This window comes from Falco rusticolus, chromosome 14, assembly GCF_015220075.1.
Source record: "Falco rusticolus isolate bFalRus1 chromosome 14, bFalRus1.pri, whole genome shotgun sequence".
Lineage (NCBI taxonomy): Eukaryota > Metazoa > Chordata > Aves > Falconiformes > Falconidae > Falco > Falco rusticolus.
Genome location: NC_051200.1, coordinates 1,231,362 through 1,255,239, shown reverse-complemented (window position 1 = coordinate 1,255,239; position 23,878 = coordinate 1,231,362). Strand labels below are relative to the sequence as shown.

Sequence of the window (23,878 nt, the reverse complement as noted above, 5' to 3'; positions counted from 1 at the left end):
GGGGGGAGGGAGAGCCTTTCTTTCTTGCTTTCTTTTTTACTTTCTTTTCATGAAATTTAGTCCAGCTGGGACACCAGAGCTCCTGGCTGCTTGTCGACTCCTCTGCCTCATTTAATGAAAGTGAGCAAGAGAAGCGCTAAAAATCGGGATGCCTGAAAAGGTAAAATAGAAAGATCAGCACCACATCTTAGTATAAAAAAGGAATCGTTCATGCCTGTCCCTTTCAGACGGCCCAAGTGCTTTGGGGGTGCAAATTCTGTCTCCCTTGTAATGGAGGGACCCATTAAAAAAATCGCTCAGTCTGCACAGAAGAGCCCTGGCAGCGACGTTGCTGCTTTGCCAGGGGGGGCACCTGATCTCTCTCCCTCAGAGCTCAGCCTCTTGCATGGCTGAGCCTCTGCCCCAGGGAAGGAGTCCCTAGGAAGGTGCTGCCAACCCACAGCTGGGGTGCATGGCCCTGCCTTGCACCCCATGTCACAGGCACAGGGGTGGGGGTTGAGGGGCTGTGTGAACCCTCTCAGGGAGCACTAGTCAAGGGCTACTGTATTTGATAGCCACTCTTTTTTCAGGCACAGACCTGCCTCTTGGTCATTCATGTTTTTTTCTCCTCTGTGCAAAAGGTACAGGCACCTCCTTTCTGCCCTGGTTGCTTTCATTTTTAGAACAGGGAGACGAACAGATGAAAAGGGAAAAGCTTGCCGTGTCTCCTTGGGACCGCAGGACTTTGATGGTACTGCTTCCAAAGGCAGATATAACCCAGCTTCGCTGCATCAGGGAGGAAAACCCAGGGTTTAAGTCTAAGCCAAAAGTGTCACCCAGGAATGGCCAACTACCACGTACCTGCAGGGGCCTCTCCGTTTGCTGCTGTGGGTCCCATCCCCATGGCGTTTGGTGCTGTGTCCCAGCAGAGCAAGGCTGCCAGGGGCCGTGTGGCAAGGCCGGGCTGATGGTGCTGCCTCCCCGTCTGCAACACACCAACACGTTCTTTCCCTTGGGCAGAGGCTGTTTCCCTTCTGGATATATGGATATGTACACCAACATTCCCAGTGATGGCTGGGAAAAAGCTGCTCCCCTGCACAAGCACCAGCCCTCCAAGGGGTGCAGGACAGAGCATGAACATGCCATCAGCCACCACTGTGCGAGCCATGTATTGCCTGAGCCACCAGGCTCGGAACTCAGCAGCCAAGCCATGTTAAACCTCCTCGTTCCCCAGGGTGCTGAGCACAGAATCACAGAATCATTTAGGTTGGAAAAGACCTTTACGATCGTCAAGTCCAACCGTTACCCCAGCACTGCCAAGCCCACCACTAACCCATGGCCCTAAGCACCGCATCTACATGGTTTTTAAATACTTCCTGGGATTCACCTCCTGTTTCCCAGGTGTCTGCAGGGGGAAGAATGATCAGCCCACACCCTCGGTCAGCAATGGAAAGGGGCCGTGGGGTGATTTGACTGGTGTGGTTTTGGCTGCTGGTTGAAGGGTTTAATTCCTGGTGTTGGCACGATCGCCCAAACCAGTCCCTTTCCCCTCTCTTTTGCATCCACCTCTCTGCAGAGGCAGGGACAGCCCATGCCAGGCTCCGCAGGACAACAGCTATGTCCCATCAGGAGTAAAAGCACTTTTGAACTGTCCCTGCAGGCTACCACTTTGGGGTCAGCAGCTTGTACATGACCCCCTCAGAGAACTTTTGGGGGCATTTTTGAGCTTAGACGAGCTGACGACTGCCCCCTTACCCTAATTACCCAAAGCCCCGTGGGGTGACAGCACCACATCCCAGCTCTCCCCAGGGTGTCTGGGTTTCTCTCTGAGGCTGGAGAGCCAGGAAAGACCCCACACGCCTTGGTCTGCCACCCGAGTGTTTGCCCAAGGACATGAACGATGGGGCATGGTACACCTACACGCAGTCCCTATCAGTGGCAAGGAGAGCCAATACCCCACGCAGAGGGCACTGCTGGGCACCATCTAATTAACCCTTCTGACAGCGTCGATTAAAAATAAAGGGGCCTTCAGGTCCCTGCTGGAGTGGCCTATTTTACGTGTGCATCTCCTTGGTTTTGCCTCAGCATATGATGTTCAGGAGGCGGTTATTTCAGGAAAGGTACGCTATAGATAACTGATCTGCCAGCCAGGTGTCATATTCCTTCATTTATTTTCAATTACTTTGCCTCTTTAGCTCCAGTGAGAATTGCCTGGTGTCAATTCATTTGGTCACCTCCGTGCCTGCCGCACCTCTCCGGAGGCACTTCTCCGGTGTGGTGTGATCTCTCCCCGGGGGCAGCCTGTTACAAAACAGCTCTGCTTCACTTTCAGCTTCATCTTGTTCTCATCTTTGGGGCCACCCCCAACCTTGTGCCCCTTGTAAGGGTCACACAGCATTTCTGGGAGGAGCAATGGTGTGAGCAGGCAGAGGAGAAAAGGTGAGAAACCCAAACTTTGAGGTGGGAGCCTCCTCTCTGCTCCTCAGGATGGCAATAAGCATGCAAAGGTTTCCTGCAAACCTCCTTCCCAAGTGCATCTTGCTGTCTTTACTTACCAAGTGGCAAGCGCAAAGCCCCTGGACCTGCTCTGTCCCTTGGCTCATTGCTCTGAAGCTCATTTTCCCCCTCTGCTGCTGAACACAGAGCCAGTTCGGGAGTCTATGTGTGCACAGAGTGACCTGGACCAGGAGGGATGTTCTTCTCCTTTTGTGGGGAACTCCCCCAGGCAGAGCAGTCAGGATGAGGGTGGGAATCCAGGATGCCTTGGACCCTTCGTTCAGCTTCCCTATGCTATGTGCACACACGCAGAGACACCTCAGTCCCCTGGTGCAGAGGTGCAGAGACACCTGCCTCTCCTGGTCAAGACCCATGGCCACCGTTCACCTGGGATGGCACTGTCCCCTCGGAGGTGTGCCCACAGGTCTAGGCCAGTGACACCCTAAAGTCACCAGGGCACAGGAGTCAGGCACTGTCCTGAGAAGCATCAGGGTAAGGGGGTTTGTGCTGGTGGTCTCGGGGCTCATGTCATTCCCTCTTGTGGACTCTGCTTTGATCCTTTTTCTCCCTCCCAGTACTAATACCAAGACCACGCCATGCCCCTGCAGCAGCTCCTTCCCACTGCCCAGCCCCTGCTCCCTCTGCAGCCCAGCCAGAGCTGTCTGCCGGCTCCCTGCCCACCCATCCAAGCCCACCCAACCCCAGCTGCCTGTAACAGAGTTAGGGACAACTGCTGAGACAGACGGCATCATGCAGAGAAATGGGGACACTCCTGACAGGAGGAGACATCAGCATCGCCAGATGTGTCTGGGAGAGACAGCCCAGTCCTCCTGCCTCTTGCCAGGGAAACCCACACAGTGCTTTGTGGCTAAAGATGGGCTGAACCCTTCAAATCCAGATTCCCCTATGCCTAGGAGAAGTCCAGACCGGCAGTTTAAGTCTGGGCTCTCCTCTAGCTAAGCCTCTCACGGTGGACTGCCTTTAGGATCAAGTACCTTCATGCTCGCTTACACTTATGGGCACGTTTTTACCCACCTGAGCCGCTCTCCAAGTGCGATCCGAGCCATTCCTGGCATGTCCCCACTCCCACTGGCACCGCTGAGCTGGCAGGGCTGGTGGCATGGGCTTGCTCGTCTGCCTGCTCACTGTCAGCAGCATGGCCACCCCAGTGCTGATGGTGACAACAGCAGGGACCAAGAAGGGCATGATGTAATTTTCAGATCCATCAGGAAGTTCTCAGCAGTGATGGCTGGAAAAACCCCCAGCATTTTCCTGTGAAAAAGGGCACATTTGCTCTGGTTTCAATGAGAAAGAAAGAAATAGAAATCCTGGTAGTGACTGTCCTTAATTGATTAGTCATTTCTGCAGATGATAATTGCACATCAGAAGGCTGAGATCCCACTGTTTCATGCAAATGTCCTTACGAATAACAGCAAAGCACAGGGGAAGTGGATACAGGAAATAAATCCTTTAGAAGCTACCCAGGAGAATTTGGAGTTTGAGTTTCATTTCAGGAAAACAATTTTTGCTCTGAACATGCCTGCAAGAAATATCCTCATCCTCAGCCACTTCCCGAGCACAGAAACATGAAGAGGGAGGATGCTGTGGGAGCGCCCTGGTGAGGAGCTCTCCAGCCGGGGAAAAGCTTCTTCAGACACCAGTGGAGGACATTAAAATGCAGTTGGCTGCAGAGCCAGGGGCTGAGACATTGCTGGTCGTGTTTGTGGGGTACGGCAGTAGCCCCAGGAAAACCAGCAGCCCTGCAGCTTGATGCATCAGTACTCAGTATCTGCCAAGGACAAAGCCTGAGGAAGGAGAGAGGTGTCCAGAGGAAAGAGCATGTCAGTGACTGGACTAAAATTGGAAGATGGACCTCCTGTCGCTCCTGCTTTTTGTGTATCATCCCCAGTTTAAGGTCCTTCCTGCACATGGCAGTTTTCTGCACTCTCTGACATGGGGCTGGGGTGTCCAGTCTGACTCCTGATCCCTGGGCTGCGATGGGCTGCGACGTCTGGGGCACCAGCAGAACCGCCAGCTCCTGGGCTCACATGAGAATCTTCGTGCTCATTTAATTATTTCTGCAAAGCTGCTAGCCCCAGTGTCTGGCAAAAGAGGCTTGTGAGCATGACTCAGTCAGCCTCCAAAAGCAGCAACGAAAAACAAGAATCTGCTGTGAGCTGCATCTTGATTTTTTAAGCCAATCTCATGATGTTTTGCAGGGCCAAAGCATGGGTCTGTAATATCAGGGCAGTGCCATAAACTGCAGGTGCTTCTGGGGGCTTATAAGCAAATTGTCCCTTTTGCAAAAGGACCAGGGCACATTGTCACCACTGGGGTCACAGACACCCCCTTGCTTGTAGGGAGCGAGGCCCCCCTGCATCCCCAGGGCTGCAGTCACAGCATGGGTGGACCCTTCACAGGTGTCATTTCTGGTTTGGGCTATTTCAAAGGCTCCTCGCTGCCCTCACGCCTGCCACCTTGCTGGTCCGGGTGAACCCCAAAGCCGTGATCCCTCCGGGGCCCCACTGCTCGAACATCACTGACCAGCGCTGAACAGGGTTAGGCAAGGTGGACCCAGGGGGAACACCAGACTGTGCTCTCCTATCTGCCCACACCAGAGCAGCATCAGCTTCTTCAGGCCAGAGCGGTGGTCAGAGGTCTGCAGAGCAATATGGTGCCCTCAGCACTATGTGGAGGATGACTATGGCCAAGCAAGGAAAAGTTTATGGCTGTGGAGAAGCCACTGTGCAAATCCCTCCAGCCTAAACTCCTGCTCCGTGGTCCCTACAGCCTATGGTGACAGCAGGGATCTAGATTTGACCTTCTACCTGGTCCTATCCAACTCCGTGTGCCCAGGTTGCTACACACACATCACCTTCTGCATGAGTTAAAAACCAGCTGGCATTTAATTATTCCTTTGTCTCCTCATCACCGTCACTGATGAAGTCACTGATGAAGCAGGGCTGTGGATCCTCAGGGTAGGCTGAATTCCCCTGCTGACCCGCTGAAACTGCCACAGTTGCCAGGTTCAGATCCATTTTACCTTCAGATGTCTTCGGTGTGACGGGTTGTCGAGAGCTCCTTCCCTCTTTGTAGTCAGTGAAGAGAAATAGGCACTTTCAGGGCATGAGTCATCTGACCTATTTAGCCATCTTAGGAAGAGATGAATGACTCCTTAAGAGGGCTTGTTTCTTTCCGCTGTCTAGACAGCCAACCTCTTGACTGCAAACACCTACCCTTGCTCTCCTGGAGCACGCCAGGCACCCTTCCCAGGCTGGTGCCCGATGTTGGCTTCTTGGGTGTTTCCAGCACAGGCAGCGGGTTGGATGACACCTGGACATCCTCAGAGGGATTTGAGATTGGCCTAACTTTGCTCTCTCTGAAGGCAAGGGAAGATTTCGATGCCAAAAGGGTGGAAATCCACTTCTGGAAAACCTTCCCAGCCTCTATGGGGGGTTTCATGGAGCTGAGTTTGCTCTGGCCATGCTGGTCCTAGGAGAGCACGGTACAGGCCATTTCAGCTCTGAACAAGCCCTGGCTGTGTTAGCCAAGAAAAAGTTTCTTATTATTCTAGGCTCAACTAGCACGAGTGGCTCAGCCATGCAGGCGGTACAGCTATGTGACTGTGACCCGGTGCTACCACCAGTTCACCTGCGGCCCCGTGCTCTACGGTGTGTGCCATGGTGTGCTTGAGCCTGTGGAGTCTCTACCTGGTCTTCACACAGATGCTAAAGATTGTGCAGTTTAAAGCATGACCCTAATCTTTGAAGGAAGTCCAGCTGCTGTCACTTTTTGTGATTCAGGGGGGCATAATGACTTTCTTTACGCAGGAGAAAGAAACATCTAAGCAAGCATTACCATCTTTTTCAGATCATCATTGTCTGTGGGCCAGCCAGCTGTGCTTCTCCACAAATCTCACATTACAGTTCAGCTCCTGAGCTTTCCTTCACCCTTCTTCTACACGACCACAGCTGATAAAGATCCGCAGATGCCAGTAAGATTTGGTAGTATGAACTGATGAGGACAGGGAAGGCTTGGGAAGGTGGTACTATAGAAACCAAACGGGCTTTAACACAGTTAAAAGAAGGCTGTGCGTCCAGGAGCGATACTGGTTGGCTGTGTCCAAGAAAGCGGGACTTTGGCACTGAAAAAAGCCAATGGGTGACAAATGGTCTAAAGTAATCTTTTGTTTTAAAAGCAGGGAAAGAGTGAGTCACAGCAGGGATCAGACTCGCATCTGTACTCCACATCCCTGAGGCAGATCCTGAGCACTGTGGCTGAGCCATTGGAACGTATTTTGGAAAGCATGCCCTGATACCAGCGACGGTACAAACAGGACTCCAAAACCAGTAAAACAGACTGAGAAAAGGCTCCATGGTGAAAGACACAGAGAATGCATGCTTTTAATGAAGCACGACAGTTGAGAGGGCTCTTGAGCACAGGTCTGGCCCAGCAAACCCATCCTACGGAAGGACCCTTGCAGCTGGAGGAAAGGAGTTCAGCTGGAATCAAGGGCTAGAAGCTGAAGCCAACAAATTCAGATGGGAATAAGGGAGGTGCCACCAACCATGGGATTCTTCAGCCACGAAATCTATGTGAAAGGACTTCACGCTCTGGAACTGCCTGAATAAAGATCCACCATCTCTGTGAGAGAAGAGCTTTGGGCGAGCAGAAGACACCCTCAGGCCAAGAAGTTACTGGGCTCTGTATATGCAGAAGTGCATGAAACACTGGCCTGTAATACGCATGGAGAGATCAGAAGCACCAGCCTGATCCAGCAACTGCTGGTGCTATGGCCCAGATTCATCCTTTTGGGGCTAAACACATCACCAAGGCACCTTCTGCAGCCGGTGGGAAGAGGTAGCTGTGTCCAAACTGCAGCTGCTCCTGCAGAAGATGTCCATTGCCCTGCGGCATCACCCCATCTCTTCTGGCATGGAAGAGGTTTTGGGAATGTGTGGGAATCTCTGTGGAGTGACCAAAATGCCCCAGATCTCAGGGATTTCTTACCCAACCCTGCTCTATTTGCTCCTGCCCTTTGCTACAAGAGCCTACACTTCCTCAAGGATCTGGCACAGTCACAGCAGGGAAGCACACACTGAGACTTTTTGAGGTTTTCTTTAAGCACCAGAAGAGGGCTACCAGGGGAGACCTCATGGAGTTAGAAGTGATGCCTCCAACACTCAACCCATACCAGTGCAATCTCAGCCGCCCAGCGCCCCGCAGCCCGTACAAGCCCTGTCGAACCAGGAGTCTGAGTCATGCCCTGGCCATCACACAGACAAGAATGAGACCACATTCAAAATTAATATATATTTTTATTGAATAGTTGCTCTAAGTGGGCTTGTGAAGCCACCCACAGCATTACTTCTTTCATCTCAGCAGTGGTTCAGTAACAGTTAATTAGCTTTGCAAGAGAAGAAAACTGAACAGAAAAGGGTGCATTAAAATAAATAGGTTATTTTTTTTTCTTATCTTTAAAATAAACTTTTCAAATAAATACTTTGGGTTTTTTTTATTTTTTTCCCTTAAAAGGTACAAGAGTATTGTCAAAAAACAGCCATCAGGTTATAAACATATATTATACCTTATAGAAAGGAACCCAAACAAAGAGAGGCGGGGGAGGGAATCTCTTTATACACTGTACAGAATGCCTTGGTACCAATTAAATGGAGAATTAGAGGCTTCGGTTCTTGGTACGAGGCCCTCCTTTGAAGCCAAGGGTGATCCGTCTTTTAAGGAGAATGTTGTGCTGAGGACACCTGGGGAGGCAGGAGGCTGCGCAGCCGCTGCCTGTCCGCCGAGCATCGCAAGGGCCTGAGGGAACCGCTGGAAAGGATGGGCAGAGGGGACGGGGGAAGGGAGAAAGGGGCTGTGCCAGGGCTGAGCGGCAGCAAGAGCAAGACGGGGACCAGCCATGCCAGCTCTGGGATAGCAACACTCCATTCGGCTGATGCTGCAGTTGGGACAAAGGGCATGAGAAACCTCACCCCCAGTGCCCAGGCCAGCTTGCCGGGCTGGGTTTGGTCCTGCTCGTGCTGAAGCCCCTTGGGGTGCTGCAGGAAGGTGCAGCGGGAGAGAGACCCAGCGAGAGACCCTGCGCTGCTTCCCCTCGCCCAGCACTCGCACATCCACTGCCCCAGGGAGACGTGTGATGTCCCATCCATCCAACAACCCTCCCACCTGCAGCCCCCCTGCAAGGGCACCCTTCAGCCTCCCTGGCTTACACCCTCAGGGGATTCTCCTGCAGCATCACCCCAAGCTGGACAGCAGATCTCACCCATGCAAGCTCACAACCTGCACTCTGGAGTTTGCAGGAGATCCCGATGCTCACTGAGAAATACCCAGAAGCAGACTGAGCCCAAAGAGATCACAGCTCTGGTTTGGCCCACACGGGCCAGATGCTGACCAGCAGCCTCCAGCTGCTGCGAGCATCCCGCAGGCCTGGGCTCCATGGGCTCCTTGAAGAAGACAAGCCTGAACTGGACCCTACTAAAAACCAAGAATGGGCTTTGGGGTGGGGGTACATCATCCCTTACCTACTTTCCTCACAAGCTGATCACAAAGAAGTTAGACCTTCCAATATCTGAAGACCTTCCAGCTTCCTCCAGCCTCAAAACACCCGAGGGCCTGAGGCAGAGAGCAGCCTAAGAGAGCGGGTGCTGGAAACAGCAAGTCTGGGGCATGGCATGCTCCTTCCCTGTGCAGCCCAGCCACGCAAATCTGGCAGCAGCTCCTCTCCCCCCACCGCTCATGCCTCTTTATTGCACTAAACTGTTATTCTGTGCTTTGGCATCTCATGGTCGATGACACTTGCCTGCCAGTCTTTGGGTTCACACATGGGCATGGGGAAGAGCAAATTCAATGGGATTCTGCAGGAATTTGAGAGTCCCAAAGAGCTTCCCTACCTTGTCCTTTGAGGGACTTGGCTGGCACTGATGTTTCTCAGGGATGGGCAGACAGCAGCCCAAGGACCACTTCTGTCCTTCTACCAGGTGGGTTGGGGAGCTGGGATGGGAGAGACCCCACCTTGGTCCCCGGTGACCCCTCCTCAGCAGTGCTGGGACTGATCTCACGTTTGCCAGTAGGGAAGGAGGGGAGTGGGACCAAGGGAAGCCTCAGAGAAAGCAAGCACCAGCAGGAGCTCCTGCACGGATGGACCTTTGGAGGTCTGGGTGGGAAGAGGGGGGTCCTGCATGGGCAGCAGAGGAGGGGGAGCCCTGGTCCTGCTCAGCAACTCCTGCCTCCTGCTCCTTTGGCACCTGAGACTCTCTTCCCTTGTCTAAATCTGCCCTACAGCCTTGCAAGTTTCCTGGCAAAAAACAAACAACGTTCCCTCGCAAAGTGGATCCATCCTCGTCAAATCATGGGGTGCAGGGAAAACAGTGAACTCAGCATGTGACTCTCCCAAAAGAAAACCAAAAAAGACACGTCAGGACAGAGAGAAACCCAAACTGCCAGGACAAGCAGCTGCAAACAAACATCTGGAGCAGATGTTATCTGACTCATTGCAGGGTGGGGCAGGAAAGGGGCTCTCAACCCCAACCAAAATTGGAGTCGTCTCTGCAGGGAAACGAAACTATCTGGCAGCCAGAGATGGGAAGGGAGCAGGATAGATCTGGTCTGAAGATGTTAGGAAAAGCTCAGGGAAAACCTCACGATCTGAGGCTACCCTCAGCCTTCCTGACCCCAGATGAGCGCGGTGCCCCGGACCTGGCCTCCTTGGAGAGCTTTTGGCAAATCCCAACCTGTCCTTTCTGCTGAGAGCAAAGAATGGGAGCTGGCTGACCCCCCCTGGTGGGGTGGGAAGCAGTAACCCCACGTGAAGCCACCTGCCCCTACGAGCAGAGTAGGGCCCAACAGCTCCAAACTTCTCTAGCCCACACGAATGCAAGGTCTGGGTGCAGCTTTGCATTTTGCCCTCAACACAGTCAAAGCAAAGCCCTGCGCTGGTCTGCCGGACCTCAGTGCCCATCTGGGCTCTCCTCCTCTCCAGTTCCCTTCTACATGACCTGTATTTCATAAAATATATCTCAGAGGGTTGTCATTTCTTGGAGATGAGACATCCAGGAGACCTGGCCAGACTCCTCAGCCCTGCACCCAGGCTATGGCATGATTCCCTGGTAGAAGTGGGACTTCTGCACTGACCCAGAAAAAGCCCATTAGGTAGAAGGCTACTGGCAGGCGTCCTGGCCTCCTACCAATTACTGAAGGTAAATATGCTGCAATAGTAGTGCAGGGCTCCGCCTCGCCGTGCTACTGCCAAGGAAAACTGGCTCTGGGGAGCTGGTATGTGGACAGCCATCTTCTCATCCCACAGCTCCAGCACCTGGGGGAGGTCACCCCGTGCTTGCATGACTTGGGAGGCCGTGAAAATGATGAAGCTTCACATGTTGAGTCATTCCACCATCAGGAGAGGAAGCAATGAATTGCAAAGATACAGAGGTGGTAACTAAATTTATGAGTAGGATCCATTTAAAAAGGAGAAAAAAAATAAATCAAAGTAGAGCAAGTTGGAAAATTCTGTTCATTAGGTTTTTTTAAAAAGTTTCAATGAACTATTTCACATTCTCATTCCAATGAGGCAGTTCCTCAAATCCTCAGTGAAAAGGAGACATTTTTTTCCCCTAAAAAAGTTCTATACTTTTCAGGAAGAAGGAGTTTAATCAGCACCAACAGAAAAGTGAACCGAGCATTCAAAAGGAAGGGTGCCTCTTGATGGAAGTCTCTCCCCCGAACACTGCTTGGAAGTAGGGAGCCAAGCAATTATTGGCATATGGATAAATATGTTTGCAATATATTTCATAACTGCTGCCACAGAGACACGGACCAATCTTACGGAGGTACACACACCTACAGGGCATCCTCTATGAAGGTCGTTGCCTTAAAACCCAAACGATTTCAGAGTCCAGGGTTGTCCTCAAGGGATGGGCAAACTGCACAGACATGGCCCTCTCCCTTCCTAATGCCAGGAAATCCTCACTGTAACCCAGAGCATCATCCCGAATTCCCCACAGCTTATGGAAGCAGGCTCTCCATTTTTGGCCAGAGGAAGCATCTTCCAACACCCCCACTCAGGCTGTAGGTGAAATCAGGGTGAGGGTTTCGGTCATGTCTGTAACACGCCCCAGGCACAAACCTCACACCAGGGATGGGATTCATCTCCCTTTCCACAGGAAACCTTGAGTTCAGTGTTTGGGTCCCATTTGAGTCAAGGGAGATAAGCACCACCAGAACATAATTTAATGAATAATGTTTTCAAGCTGGATGAATCACTCTTTGGAACTGCTTTTCTCTGCAACAGAGGAAGCTTGGATCAGCCGCGACTTTTAGATAGCAAATGTATGGAAAGAGGAATCCCATGGTGAGAGTCTACCTCCTCCCTCACCCTACAGCCAGCACTAAATCCTACCCTCTCTCTGCAGAGCCCCCCCCACCCAGGGACACTCCCCCACTCCCGACTACCTAGGAACTAAAGGTCTAGGATTAGTGATAAACAGACTGGGAAATCATCTTCCAGCATGTGCAAGTGTACCAGGAAGCCAAACCTTGCATCTGGCACCATTCACAGCAGTATCATGAATATTATTAGTAATAGACCTAGCCATCCTAATGTTATATTTATATATACAAAAATAGATCCACAGAACTCTACGTAAAGAGGTGGCTGAGGGAAGGCGACGGATGAGCCCTGGATAGCAGGGTCTTGGAGGAAGCCAAGGGACACATTGCATATATTTCTCCAGGAGGACCATTCGCTTCACTCTGCACTCACACACCTCAGAGGGGGGACAGGCAGGCAGAGCCAAGCACCGGGACACCATTCTGGCTCCAAACTGCCCTGACAGATCAGCCGATGTCAGCAGGGTCACAACTGAGAGCTGGCGCCGTGCGTTTGCAAGCGAAGATGGGGCTGTGCCCAGGACCAGGGAGGAGCAACCCCCGACTGCAGCAACGGGTTGGGCTCATTATCATCCCAGCAAGTAAACCATGAAGCACTGACCCCAATTTGGGTTTCCTTCTGGTCTACAGATGGCCCAGCCCCGGGGCTTGGTTCAGACCCATCTCCCGTTTGCCACAGGCAGCCACCGTTGCAGAACACCTGCAGCAGTGCCAGCAGGGTTTGCCTGCCGGCACGACACTGGTGGTGGTGGTTTCCTTGCTGGAAAACCAGGTGAGGACTCAAAGGCAGCTTCTGCTGGGAGGGAAGGTCAGGCTCCTGTCTTTCAACACCCCCTCCTGCTCTCCACTTCCCTCCAGCCCAAAGCAGGGGCTGCAGGAGTCCCTGCTGAGGAGTCCCCCAGGACTGGCACTAATTGACAGGGAGAGCAGTGTGAGGCGTTGGGTCTTCAGTTGTTTGGTTGTTTTTTGGTTGTTTTTTTTAAAGTGAATTCAGTGCTGGTGGAAGGTACCAGATCGGGGTTCTGGAGGCTTGATCAAGGAGCCGGTGCCTGTCGCATCTGCTCAGTAGTGGGATGGAGCTAGGCAGCAGCTCCCATTCCGCCAGGGTTGGAGCTCCGGAGGCAGCCCTTCGAGGCACTGAGAAATGAATGGCAATTTCAAACCAGATTCTTGTTCTCAGCCAAATCCCAGAGGGGACCTTTCCCTCGCTGCAGTCGGGCAGAAGCGAGTGGGTTGGGCTGCCTCCGATAGCTCCTTCCCCTGCCAGAAGGTTTCTAAAGCTTCCCACACCTTCCCTTCCTCTTTGAGACAGAAAAATACGATGGCACCTCATTTTGAAGCTCACTTGCTTCTCCCAGCAGCTTCCAAGCCTAGAGGGAAGCCACTGGCACCAGTGGGACCCTGTGGCACCCCATCCCTTGGGGAAAGCAGACCTGTGGCCACATGAGAGGAGAGAGGCCACCCACAAAAAGTGCTGGAGCAAGATAAAGAGAGAGAGAAAGAGGTCTGGCTCCTGGAGGACTCTTGCACAGGGGATGCGTTGACCTGCCTCTTCCCCATATCAGGAAGGACCACACAGGGGGGCAGTGGCAGCTCCTAAAACCCTCTGAGAGCAGAGTCCCAAGGACCCCTCAGGTCGCCCTTCTATGTGGGCATGACCGGAGAGGGCACCCGCAGCTCTCCCTGCCTCTCCTGGTCCCTCACCCAGGTGTGCAAAACCGCCGTTTCCCACCAGCTGGGTGCCAGCTCCCCCGGCCACCCAGCTGCCTTTCTGCTCCCAGGGGCTGGGGGACCCCCACAGTTCACCTGTCTCATTCCTGGGAGGTGATGGTGGGTAGCAGGGAGCGCTGCAGAGCAGAGGGAGCTGAAGGAGTAGGGGGATGGAGGGGAGGGGAGAGGAGGAGGAGGCGGTGGAAAAGGAGCAAATCCTGCTTCTCCTCCCCGGGAGGGTCATACCGGCTTATCCAGCGTCTTGGGGAAAGGTGTGCCACTGGAGGAGGAGATCTTTCTGCAGACCGTATTGGTGTGGCTCTGGCAGCGGCAGCCGGGTCGTTTCAGGCCATCATAACCCCGCTGGCAAAGTTTGAGGCACCCCAGAGTAGGAAAGTAGCAGCAGAGGCAGGGCATGAGGAGAGAGAGGAAGCTCATGGCAGCCCAGCGGGCACAGCAGGACCCCGGCCCGCAGGAGCAGGGGTCATCAGCGCAGGTGTCCTCGTCGTCAGTGGAGCAGTGGTAGAAGAGACCCTTGACGCAGCAGAGGCAAGTCCCGTAGTCGAGGAGGCTCTCGGGAGAGCAGAGGCAGCGCTGGTTGCAGAGCCAGCAGGAGGGCAGGCTGCGGGCAGCTGTGCAGCGGGCACACTTGCATCGCCCGCACTCCTCGCAGATGAAGAGGTGGCCGGTGTGGAGGGTGGGCTTGTCCGCCACCCCTTTCAGCGGCGATTCCTCCACTTTCAGCTCGCCAGCCCGGGGCTGCGTCCGGATGAGGGAGTGCCCGGAGTGGGAGGGCGTGAGGCTGCTCAGGAGGCGCTGGTCGGAGGCGGTGGTGCTCTGGGAGACGGAGCTGGCTGTGCTGGAATGGCTCATGTGTTGCTGCAAAGGCGGCATCTGGTGCTGTTGGCTGTGGCTGCGGTGCAGGTCCTGGAAGGTGGAAGACGCCAGGCGGTCCTGGGACCACTCTTGCTTGTGTGGTGCCTGGGACAGGGATGGGTTGGAGCGGGCTTGCTGGAAGCAGACAGCCGGTCTCTCCACGTAGTTGTTGCTGGCACGGATGGAGCGGATTTGGTCAATGGACAGGACCTGCTGGAAGTCCTCAGCGGGTGGGTCCATTGTCTCGTCACAACTGAGTTCAGCCACACTGGAAGAGAGCTGCATTTCCAGGAGCCAGGAGACCCTGCGGCATCAGGGTACATCTAAAAATCCTAAAGGATGGGGCAGGAAGACAGAGAAAACATCTGTGTTACATTTTATAATGGATCCCTCCACACAAACCAGGAGACAAAGACTGACTGGAGAACTCCTAGTGAACTTATTTCCAACAATCAGATTCAAAGTGCTTCTGTGCTTGGGGAGACTTGGGCTGGACACGTCCAAAGGGCAAGGGCCATAAGATCTGTCCCTTTGAATAGGTGGGCACAGCATCTCCCCATGCTTTTGAGCATTTTTTGTCCTTCCAGAGGTTTTCCCACCCCTTGCCAGCACTGACAGACCCCATCTATCCTCCCTCTCCTTCCCCAGGGGAAAGTGCCAGCCCTCTCTAGAGGAGGGGAAACTTGAAGCTGTGACTTATCCAGAGCCAGTGACAGAACTGGGAATGGCATCTCTGCCAGAGTAGGCGAATCCGTTTTGAGGCTTCCCAGCACACACCGAGCAGCCTCCCAGTGCCATGCCCTGTACACGCCAGGGGCACAGGGATGGAGGGGATCTGAACACATTTCATTTCAGGCAGCATCAGTAACAAATCACATCTAGTGAGACACAGACTTGGCCAAGCCCACAGACTCCCCAAGCCCTGGCAGCTCCCACTGCAGCATCCCATCTTCCCATGTGCAACCCAGCCACAGCCCAGAAACCCATTTACCCCCCGTCAGGAACACTGAGAAGGGCAGGTTTCTGTTTAACCTCGGCACAAACACAAGGTGAAGCAGGGAAAGCTGACTTGGCAGCAGGCAAGCCCCGTCTTGCTCCTTGCACTGAGGCTGCCATGCTGTTTGCTGCTGTTTTCAGGAAATGGCACTTCCCGAGTCCGCAGCGCTGGCAGCAGTGCCTGCTTTATCCAGAGGGAGGGTCAGGACCTTCCGAGGGCTGCAGGCTGCAGCAGGGAGGACCCATGTGTGTCCCCCCCCGTCCCCCCCCCGTTAGATCTGAGCTCATGGCATCAGCACCATCGCCAAAAACTGGGGCTGCCAGACCTTGGTGCTGGGTGAAACCCCTTCAGAGAGAAGGCAGGCACGAGTGGGTCTGCGACAAGCCAGGTCTTGGCCCTTAGGAGGAAGGGAGAGGGAAACTTCCCACTCCTGCTGCCTGCAAAACGGGGCTGCCCAGGAGCACGCAGAGGACAGAACCATTCGGTGCATGCCAGACCCCAGCCAAGAGCTTTCCCCCAGCACTTCCAGCCCAGGCTTCAATATTGGAGACGTGCCTTCCGTACACAGCCAGCTTCCCCGGGACAAAGCCATTCTCCTCTAGCAGATCAAATGAGTGATCCTTCAGTGACACAGATACTGTCACGGTGCCCAGGCCTGCAGGAAGACTCTGTTTCAATAGGAAGCTCCCCACCAGCATTGCACATGGTCGGCAGGCCTGGCGGCTAGCGGCGGAGGCTTTCAAGTAGGTGAGGGGCCACAGGTAGAATCTGCTCATGCAGCAGACAGAGGCAGAGGGAAGATTGATTTTCATTAGCTAGGCTGACCTTGAAGAGCAGGGGAAAAGCAAAGGCAACTTTGACTGTTCAAGCAAGATCTCATCCCTCCCATCCCCCTCCCTGGAAAGAAAAAGCAACCGATCTGCTTAGATTTGGGTTTTTCCTGTGCATGGAGCCCACCTGCCTCCCCTCTGTGTAATTTCAAGCCAAATGCTCACCTCATCCAGGGAGACGCAGACGATGAATGAATGAGTTGCTCTCCCAGGACACCCACAATGGATGTGGACACCAATTAGTTTAACAGAAATATCAAGGTGAATTAGGAGGGCACGGCTGACCCAGGGGAGGTTTCGTGAGCGTGCTGCCAGGATGAGAATGGGCCAGAGGCAAAACACCCTCTCGTGAGCTGTTACCTGCTGCCACTGAGCTCCTCACCTGGGAAGGTCTTACTAAAGCACAGGCTGGTGACCTGAAGCCCCCTGGAACCCTAAAAAGATCAGGGGTGACATCTCAGCCTGCGGCTAGGACTGTGCAAAGGGGAGCAGAGAGCAGCCTCGGCGGGTTCCCATGTCCCTCACGACCCAGATCCCATCCTGGGGCGGGATCATTCAGGGGCTGATGCTGATGTGCACCCGGGGGGGAGCTGCTCACATCTGGGTGTCCATCCCCTCTGACCTGTGCGCTGAGATTTGGCAGTATTTGGGCATCAGGACTCAGCCTGATGTTCCCGTGTGGGGTTTGAACCCAGGTGGGACACAAAGCGAGAGACCGAGGCAGCAGAGGCTCCCTGTGATGGAGGTTGTGGAACTGGGAGATAAAGAGCAGCCAAAGGGCAGACCCGGTACAGCTACACCCAATCCCCTATGCAAGACCTAGAGCTCAGGAGACACCGGGAGCCCAGGAGCCGTGCTTAGGCAGGAGGAGATGCACAGGGGATGCTGCGGGGAGGAGCAGAGCCCTGGGGAGAGCAGGCAGAGAGAGAAGCTGGCAATCGGGCCATGCAGTGTGTCACAACCTGGACACCTGGGCTCGACACAGCATCCCAGGCAAGGCAGGTCCTGGGCGGACCCCCAGCACTGAACGGGGACCCAAACACTCCTGGACCTACAGTCCCCAAGCACAGGGGCTAGACACGGAGCCAGGCTCACTGGCCGGGGGGAGGCAAAAGTCTCTCTGGGACCCAAAGGAATGTGAGCCAGAGGATCTGTGGGTCCCCGGGTCCAGCGGGATGCGGGGGGGAAGAGGGGCTTTATGACTGGGTCTGAGACCCTGCTCCTGCCCCCACACACCCCCCAGGGGGAGCTCAGTGCCCCCCACTCGCTGCCAGCCCTCCCTGCTCCTCCAGCCCGATCCCGGGGCTGCGACCAGTCCATATCCCCGTGCCCCCTGTGCCAAGCGTCCCGGAGGCACTGCTGCACCACCCCCCGCCTACCTGCCCGTCGGGGGGGCACCGGGGCAGCGTGTCCCCAGCCTCCTCCTCCTCACACCCTGCCTGCGAGGGAGGCATGCCAGCCCCGGAAACCGGGCGAGCTTTATGGCCGCCAGCAGCTCCAAACATATAAAGTTCGTGTGATAATGGGCCAGAGGAGGGATCGTAAAAGCAAATGATTTACAGGCTGGAGGTGGCTGCGAGCCGGGACGAGCTGCACAGGGCGCCCAGGTGGGAGACGAGGGCTCTCTCCCTCCGGAGGGACCCCCTCACCCTGTCCCGGGCGCCGCGGGGCGCTGAGCCCCCAGCCCCGCTCCGCACGCCGCCCACGCGTGGCCGGGGGGGCTGCAGCCCCTGTGCACAGCCCCGCGGCGGGCCGGCTCCCCCCGCCTCCGTGCGCCTCAGCCCACGCGTGCCTGGGGCCCGGCTCCGGCCCGCAGCCCCCCGCCCCGCACAGCCCACGCGTTCCCGGGACCCCTGAGCACCTCCGTGCGCGCAGCCCGTTTCGCTTTCAGGACACCCCACGCGCAACTGACCCGCACCTCGCCCCCAGCCCCCACCCCCCCCCCCGCGTGCCCAGGACCCCCGTTCCCTCGGCAGAGCAGCCCACGCGCGCCCCCCCGCCCCCAGCCCCGCGCGTGCCCCCGTCCCGCCGGGCGGACTCACCCCACCGCCGCCGCCGCCGCCGGTCCATCCCCCGCCGGGCGCCCGGCGCCGGCCCCGGGGCAGCGGAGCGGGGCTGCCTAGGGACGGCCGGCGGCGGGCATGGGCGCGGGGCAGCGCCCGCCCCCCCGGCCCCGCAACGGCGCCGTGCTCCGCGCCGCGGGCAGCGGGAGCGGGGCCGGGCCGGGCCGCCGGCGGGGGCAGCAGGGCAGAGCCCGGGAGGGCCGCGGGGCTCCGGGTCGGGAATGCAGGCTGGTCCCCGGCGCTCCTTGTGAATGGGGGCAGCGCGGAGGATGGGAGGGAGGGAGGGATTTATTGCTGCCCGTTAGCATCTCTCTCTCCCTCTCTCTGCCGCTCGCCTTCCCGGAGCTGGAGCTCTTAACGCTTACCTAAGTGGCGTCATCCAGCTGAAATTGAATCGGCCCATTAGCAGTCCCCATAGAGCCCTGGGCATCCGCTCCCCAGATAATGACTGCAACGGAGCCGCGAGCAGCGCCGGGGCTGCGGGATGCAGCAGGCACTATTTAAACGTTTCCGTCTGCCTCGGGCTCCGCTTCCCGCCCTGCGCCCACCGGGACAGCCCGCCGCCCCCCCCCCCGGGACCGCGGGGACCCCGGCCGCCAGGGCATCGCGGTGCCGCCGCGCCCGGCCGGCGCTGGGGCAGGTGGTGCGGGGAGCGCGGCGGCTTCGGCTGCAAAGGGCCGGTGGCGACTGTCGGGCTCTGTCACCTTGGTCTGCAAATCGCTGTGAAATGGGCACAGCCACCAGTCACCCTCCCGCCCTCCTGCGCCTGTCCAGCTCGCCTCTCCCTGGGCATTTCCGGAGGCATCACTGACAGCCCAGGCGCCGGCCGCCCCTGGTACGGCCAAAAAGCCTAAACTAACACCTGAATTAGCTCCTGTAATAGAAGCTTGGGGCAGAGAGGCTGGAAAGGGGCTTTTCTGTACTGAGATCCACAGACGTCCCATTTTCCCAGAAACAAAAGCCTCGGACTCGAGGTCCAAACAGGACCTGGATGTTCTGTCCCAGACATTTCCCCGGGGCGCTCCTTGTGCCGCTTTCCCTAAGGCAACAACCACTGCTCAGGAGCACCAAGGATCCTTGTGATACCCCTTGGTCCCATCTATGTAAATAAATCGGATGATTTGACAGTCCCAGAGACACAAGGCCTCTCCTTGGTGACGTTGGACATCACCTGTGGACCCCACCAGAGCTCCCACCCTCATTTTATTCCTCTCAACACTTCCAGGTTGGGCACCCATCCTTTCTGATAGCATTCGCCGAATAAGCAAAGCAACATTAACAGGTCGGGGAGGGCTAAGAACCTGTCTCCAAGCAGTGAAGCTGAAGTCATCAAGCCCTCAACCATGCCAGCCAAGCCCCTGGCAGCATGGGAACGCGCTCCCGTGGGGCGGGTAGCTGCCCGAGGCCCGGCTGCGCGTTGCTGGTGTTTGCTGCCGGTGGGTAACGCAGCGTCTGTGTGCGTGAGAGCAGGCTGCAGCGGGGAGGGAAGAGGGGGAGCCTGAATACAGGTGACAAAACCAGCTCTGCCACTTGTTGCTCTAACAGATGGGTGTAAACCAGGGTGATCCCACTGACCTCCATGGCTCACTCCCAGCTGATGCCAGCAGAAGCACTGGAGTCCTCCCCAGCAGAGGCCAGGGACTCTGCTCTCCCAGCGTGGTACCCAGATGAGCCTTTCCAGGCTTACTTTTAGGCACTTCTAGGCTGAGCGCTTCTCCATCTCCATAGGATCCCACCAGAGATGCTCCTCCAGGAGGACTTTCTCCAAGAGGAACAAGTCCCTGATAGCATCCCTCAGCCTTGGCTACAGCTCAGAGCCTTAATGCTGCATCTCCCTGTGCTCCCACGAGCCCCTCCTCCCCATCGCTCTCAGCTCTGTCTTTAAAGGCGCAGAAAGGAACCGAGTTGCCCAACTCCCAGTGACTGCCAGCTGGCTGTGAGCACCTGACTCCTAAAAGCACGTGTGATGTCCTCCCTTTCTCCCAGCCCCATTTTATCACTCCCACCTTGAGGTGCTGGTGATTCAGGCTTCCCTCCGCTGCCTCACAGCATCCCTAGCACAGCCTGCATCGTGCTCAGCCAGCGCTGCTTTATTCTTCACCCGCTGCCGAGGGAGGGCCAAAAAGGCATGAATGCGGAGATACCGAGACAAGTGGGAGGGTGGGAAGCGGAGGGAGAATAGCAGCCTCCTGGTGAGTTATTGACCGCAGCATCTCTGAAGAGGAGGGCTGGGAACCTGAATGCATTTGCAAAGCAGAAAAGTTTAGAGCTGCTCCCAAAGGAAGGGTCTGGGATAGAGCCGCCGGTGGGTTTTCAGAGGGTTTTTGGCTGTTGGAAGAGGGATGTGGTCCCCTGACAGTGCACAGCCATGATGTCAGCCATGTCAGGGGAAGGTGTGAGACTCTGTTAGATTCCTGGTGAACTCTCCCCACGCAAGGTCTGCAGGAGTGAGTGGCTGCCCCTGGACTAAGGATTTAACATCCCTCCTGCAGCCACCCACCGCTGCCTCTGCCCAGTCTCAGCCACTACCTGCAACTGCCAGCTCCTCTTAACTGGCCTTTTGAACTGGTTTCACTCCTCCTTCCAGTCTGAATCTGCCACCTTTTAACCCCTCAAATGTCCTTGGGGTCCTGTCCAAAGGGACCAGAAGAGAAGCAGCTGCCAGAAGCCCCATCCTCTGCCCTTACTGTAGGGACTGTCAGCACATCTCCTGCCTGGGGACCTCTGATAGCACCCAGATACGGTCACTGAGATGGCAACAGCTCGTCCCCATGTTCCCAACTCCAGCTGAGCCCCCTTGACAAGTCCTCAGCACCTGTTGCAGATCTCTGCCTTGGAGGAACCCTCATCCCTGGCAATCCCAGCAGGCTGCCAGCAATTCCTCCCTGCTTTGCTCTTTCCACTCCACCTGCATATCCCAAACACCACAAAAAAGGTGGGGAGTTAGTCACCTCCTTTCCCCTCCTCAAAAAGTGTTTTGCTAGATACATATACATGTTCACAAGACCAAAAGAGCTAAATCTGGAGCCTGGAGAACTTAGCTGCAATTTTAAAACAACCAGGAGAGCTCAGCACTGTTTTCCAGGCACATTGTCCAGCCGCCTCCAAGCCTGACCACCTCTGGTCTTGCTGGTGCAGACAGCAGCCGAACAATTAAGCGCTGTGAATCAGTCCAGAAGCAGGAAGCGGAGAGGAGAATATCCCAGAGCAAGGCTGAAGATGTCTGATCTCTTCTGATGCTATTTGCCAAGCTTGGGCACAGGGGGAGGGTCATCAGTTAAAGATGATGTGGAGGAGGGGGGGAAGGAGAGGATAAAGAGAACATGCAATTCCCCTAATTAAATCAGCCAGAAACAATGAGGTGCTGGTGCCCTCTAATTTTTAGATTCACAGATTTTTAGGGCCAGAAGGGACCGTGATGTTCATCTAGCCTGACAGTCTGTATTATGTAAAAGCCACTTGAAGCCAGACAGTGCCACTAGCTTTTTAGAAACAACAGCAAGTGCCGGGGAACTTATTAAAAGATCGCGATTCTCTGAAGGTGGAGGGACATGTGGCTCTCAACACACGCTCTGGTAAGGAGGAGGCCAGGTACATCCACCCCACTGGGCTCAAGCTGAACAGACGGCAGCACTGGGGGAAAGAAAACATCATTTTCCTTCCATGTCACACCGTTCCTTTGCCCAGCAAAGACGGATAAGAAAGCAAGGAAAAAAAAAGCAATCCCTTCCTTGTATTTCCTTTTTGAATCTTCCCTAGTCCCTGGAAAAGAAACACCCTACAGGGATCCTGGCCCCGAGACATCTCTTGGTGTACATGCTTTGGTGTAAAACCCCACCGTTTGCAGGGTCTGTAGCAATGAGAGCTGAGCCCGACCTGCCATGCGAGCCAGATCCTGAGCTCCTTACTCAGCCTGCAGCACCACAGAGGTGTAGTCATTGACTGCAATGTGAGTTTCTCTCTGAAGATGGAGCCAGGCAGCATAAAACATCAATAAAGATCTCAGGATGCGTCCCTTTAATGAGCTGAGATTGTAACACGCTGACGGAGCTTGCCAGAAGCTGCCCATTCTGTCAGGAGGAGTAGATCCTGCTGGAGAAGTGTTAAGTGGGTCCTGCTGACTCACTGATGCAGATGGCTCCATCCCCACGCTGACGGCGGTGAGGCAGGAGGTACTGTCTCAGGGGAGAGCATCCAGCGCAGGGGCTGTGCTGGTACCCCGGCATGCGAACCCAGCCGGAGGGTGAATGCAAAAGGAGGTGTATTGGGTTTTTTTGTCCGTGTCCCACTGTGCGTAGCTCAGGGTGTCCCGGTGCATCGGTGGGCTCCCTGTGCCTCCACCGTAGCTCTTTTTGTACAGAAAATATGTTTGTCCCCACGAGGTCCCTGCCCAAATCCTTATCGCCCCCCCCAGCAGAGAAACCAGAGCAAAGACATGACTCAAGCAGCAAGTGTGGCTTCAAATGTTGTACACAGAGAGCCCAACCCTGAGCTCCTTGGGAACCTGCGCAGGGCGGGTAAAGCTGGACAGGGCACTGGTTGTAGAGATATTGGGGGGGGAGGGGTATCAATATAAGCATTTCCTTGCTGGGAAATTGTTAACTCCACCTTCCAGCTCCCTGGAAGGACTGGCAGGTGCCTGAGCACCTGTTCCGCCTGCGGTACAGGCAGCCAGCTCTGGAGCTGGACCCCTTGCACCGTATCAGCCAGCTGGCTGCAAGGGGTTCCTCCTTTGGCAGGCGAAGGGTGCAGAGCTGAAGGAGTCTTGTTCCTATTAGGAACAGGCTGCCTTTGGTGAGCCAAAGCCTGAGGTCTGTGTGGGGTGCCGTGGGAAAGTGATGTCTATTTCCCTAGCCAAAACCCGTTGCTACACCCACCAGGGAATCAGGTACCAAAGGGGTTGCACTCTCCAGACCCTAACTGTCCCCAGAGAGCCTGTGGAGCACCGGTCCCTCTTGCCAGGCTTGACCCAGTGTCTGCTGGACATATGCTCTTCATCCGACCTCTGTCTGTATAGCACCTTCAAGCCCTGGCTTGATGGGGATGTGAGGCTCCCATGACTGTCTCTTCTGTCCCCAAGCCCTCTGGGCCAACTCTCTCCCTGGCTTCTATGCCCCATGCTCCCTGTGCTTGCTTCTCCACCACCCTGATCTTTCCTAGGAGCAGTCACCACCCACCGTTTCAGGTCTTCAGGCTTTCCAGAGGTCCCAGACTGAGCTCCACCATGTCTATCAGGCATCCCTGCTGCAGATGCCCGGGTGCACTCAGGTCTCCACCAACCAGCTGGTCCATGCACCCAGCAGCAGATCTTCCACCTCTTGTTCCCCTCCAAGCCCAGGTACCTAACCCGAGCATCCTCCCTCGCCTGGGTACCACGCTTCCCACCCCAGACCAAGCCCTCTCATGCCCCAGTGAGCAAAACTCCTTCCCCGGGGATGGAGGTGGTGGGCAGGGGGGGTGGGAGGCAGCTCCCCCCAATTTCTTTGCCTTCAGCACTTTGAGTTCCCGTTTCAATGTCACTTTAA

The 23,878-nt window shown here is 55.6% G+C and overlaps 1 protein-coding gene across 2 annotated transcripts; it reads right to left on the bottom strand.

Annotated features, from left to right (window-relative positions):
* Window positions 1–7,773: 7,773 nt before the first annotated feature.
* Window positions 7,774–19,057, bottom strand: SPRY3 (sprouty RTK signaling antagonist 3). 2 transcript variants are annotated; one of them, XM_037408375.1, is made up of 2 exons: window positions 18,719–19,057; window positions 7,774–14,795 (listed from the first exon to the last, which is right to left on the bottom strand). In XM_037408375.1, the coding sequence occupies exon 2, from the start codon at window positions 14,746–14,748 to the stop codon at window positions 13,828–13,830; it is 921 nt and encodes a 306-aa protein (XP_037264272.1). In that variant the 5' UTR covers window positions 14,749–14,795; window positions 18,719–19,057; the 3' UTR covers window positions 7,774–13,827. The 2 variants fall into 2 exon arrangements, with proteins under 2 accessions (XP_037264272.1, XP_037264275.1); XM_037408378.1 differs by lacking the exon at window positions 18,719–19,057 and adding an exon at window positions 18,333–18,380.
* Between the last annotated feature and the right edge of the window lie 4,821 nt (window positions 19,058–23,878).

Bases quoted from the DNA above. Each gene is read 5' to 3' on its own strand.
- SPRY3 (XM_037408375.1), bottom strand. From the start codon at position 14,748: ATGCAGCTCTCTTCCAGTGTGGCTGAACTCAGTTGTGACGAGACAATG.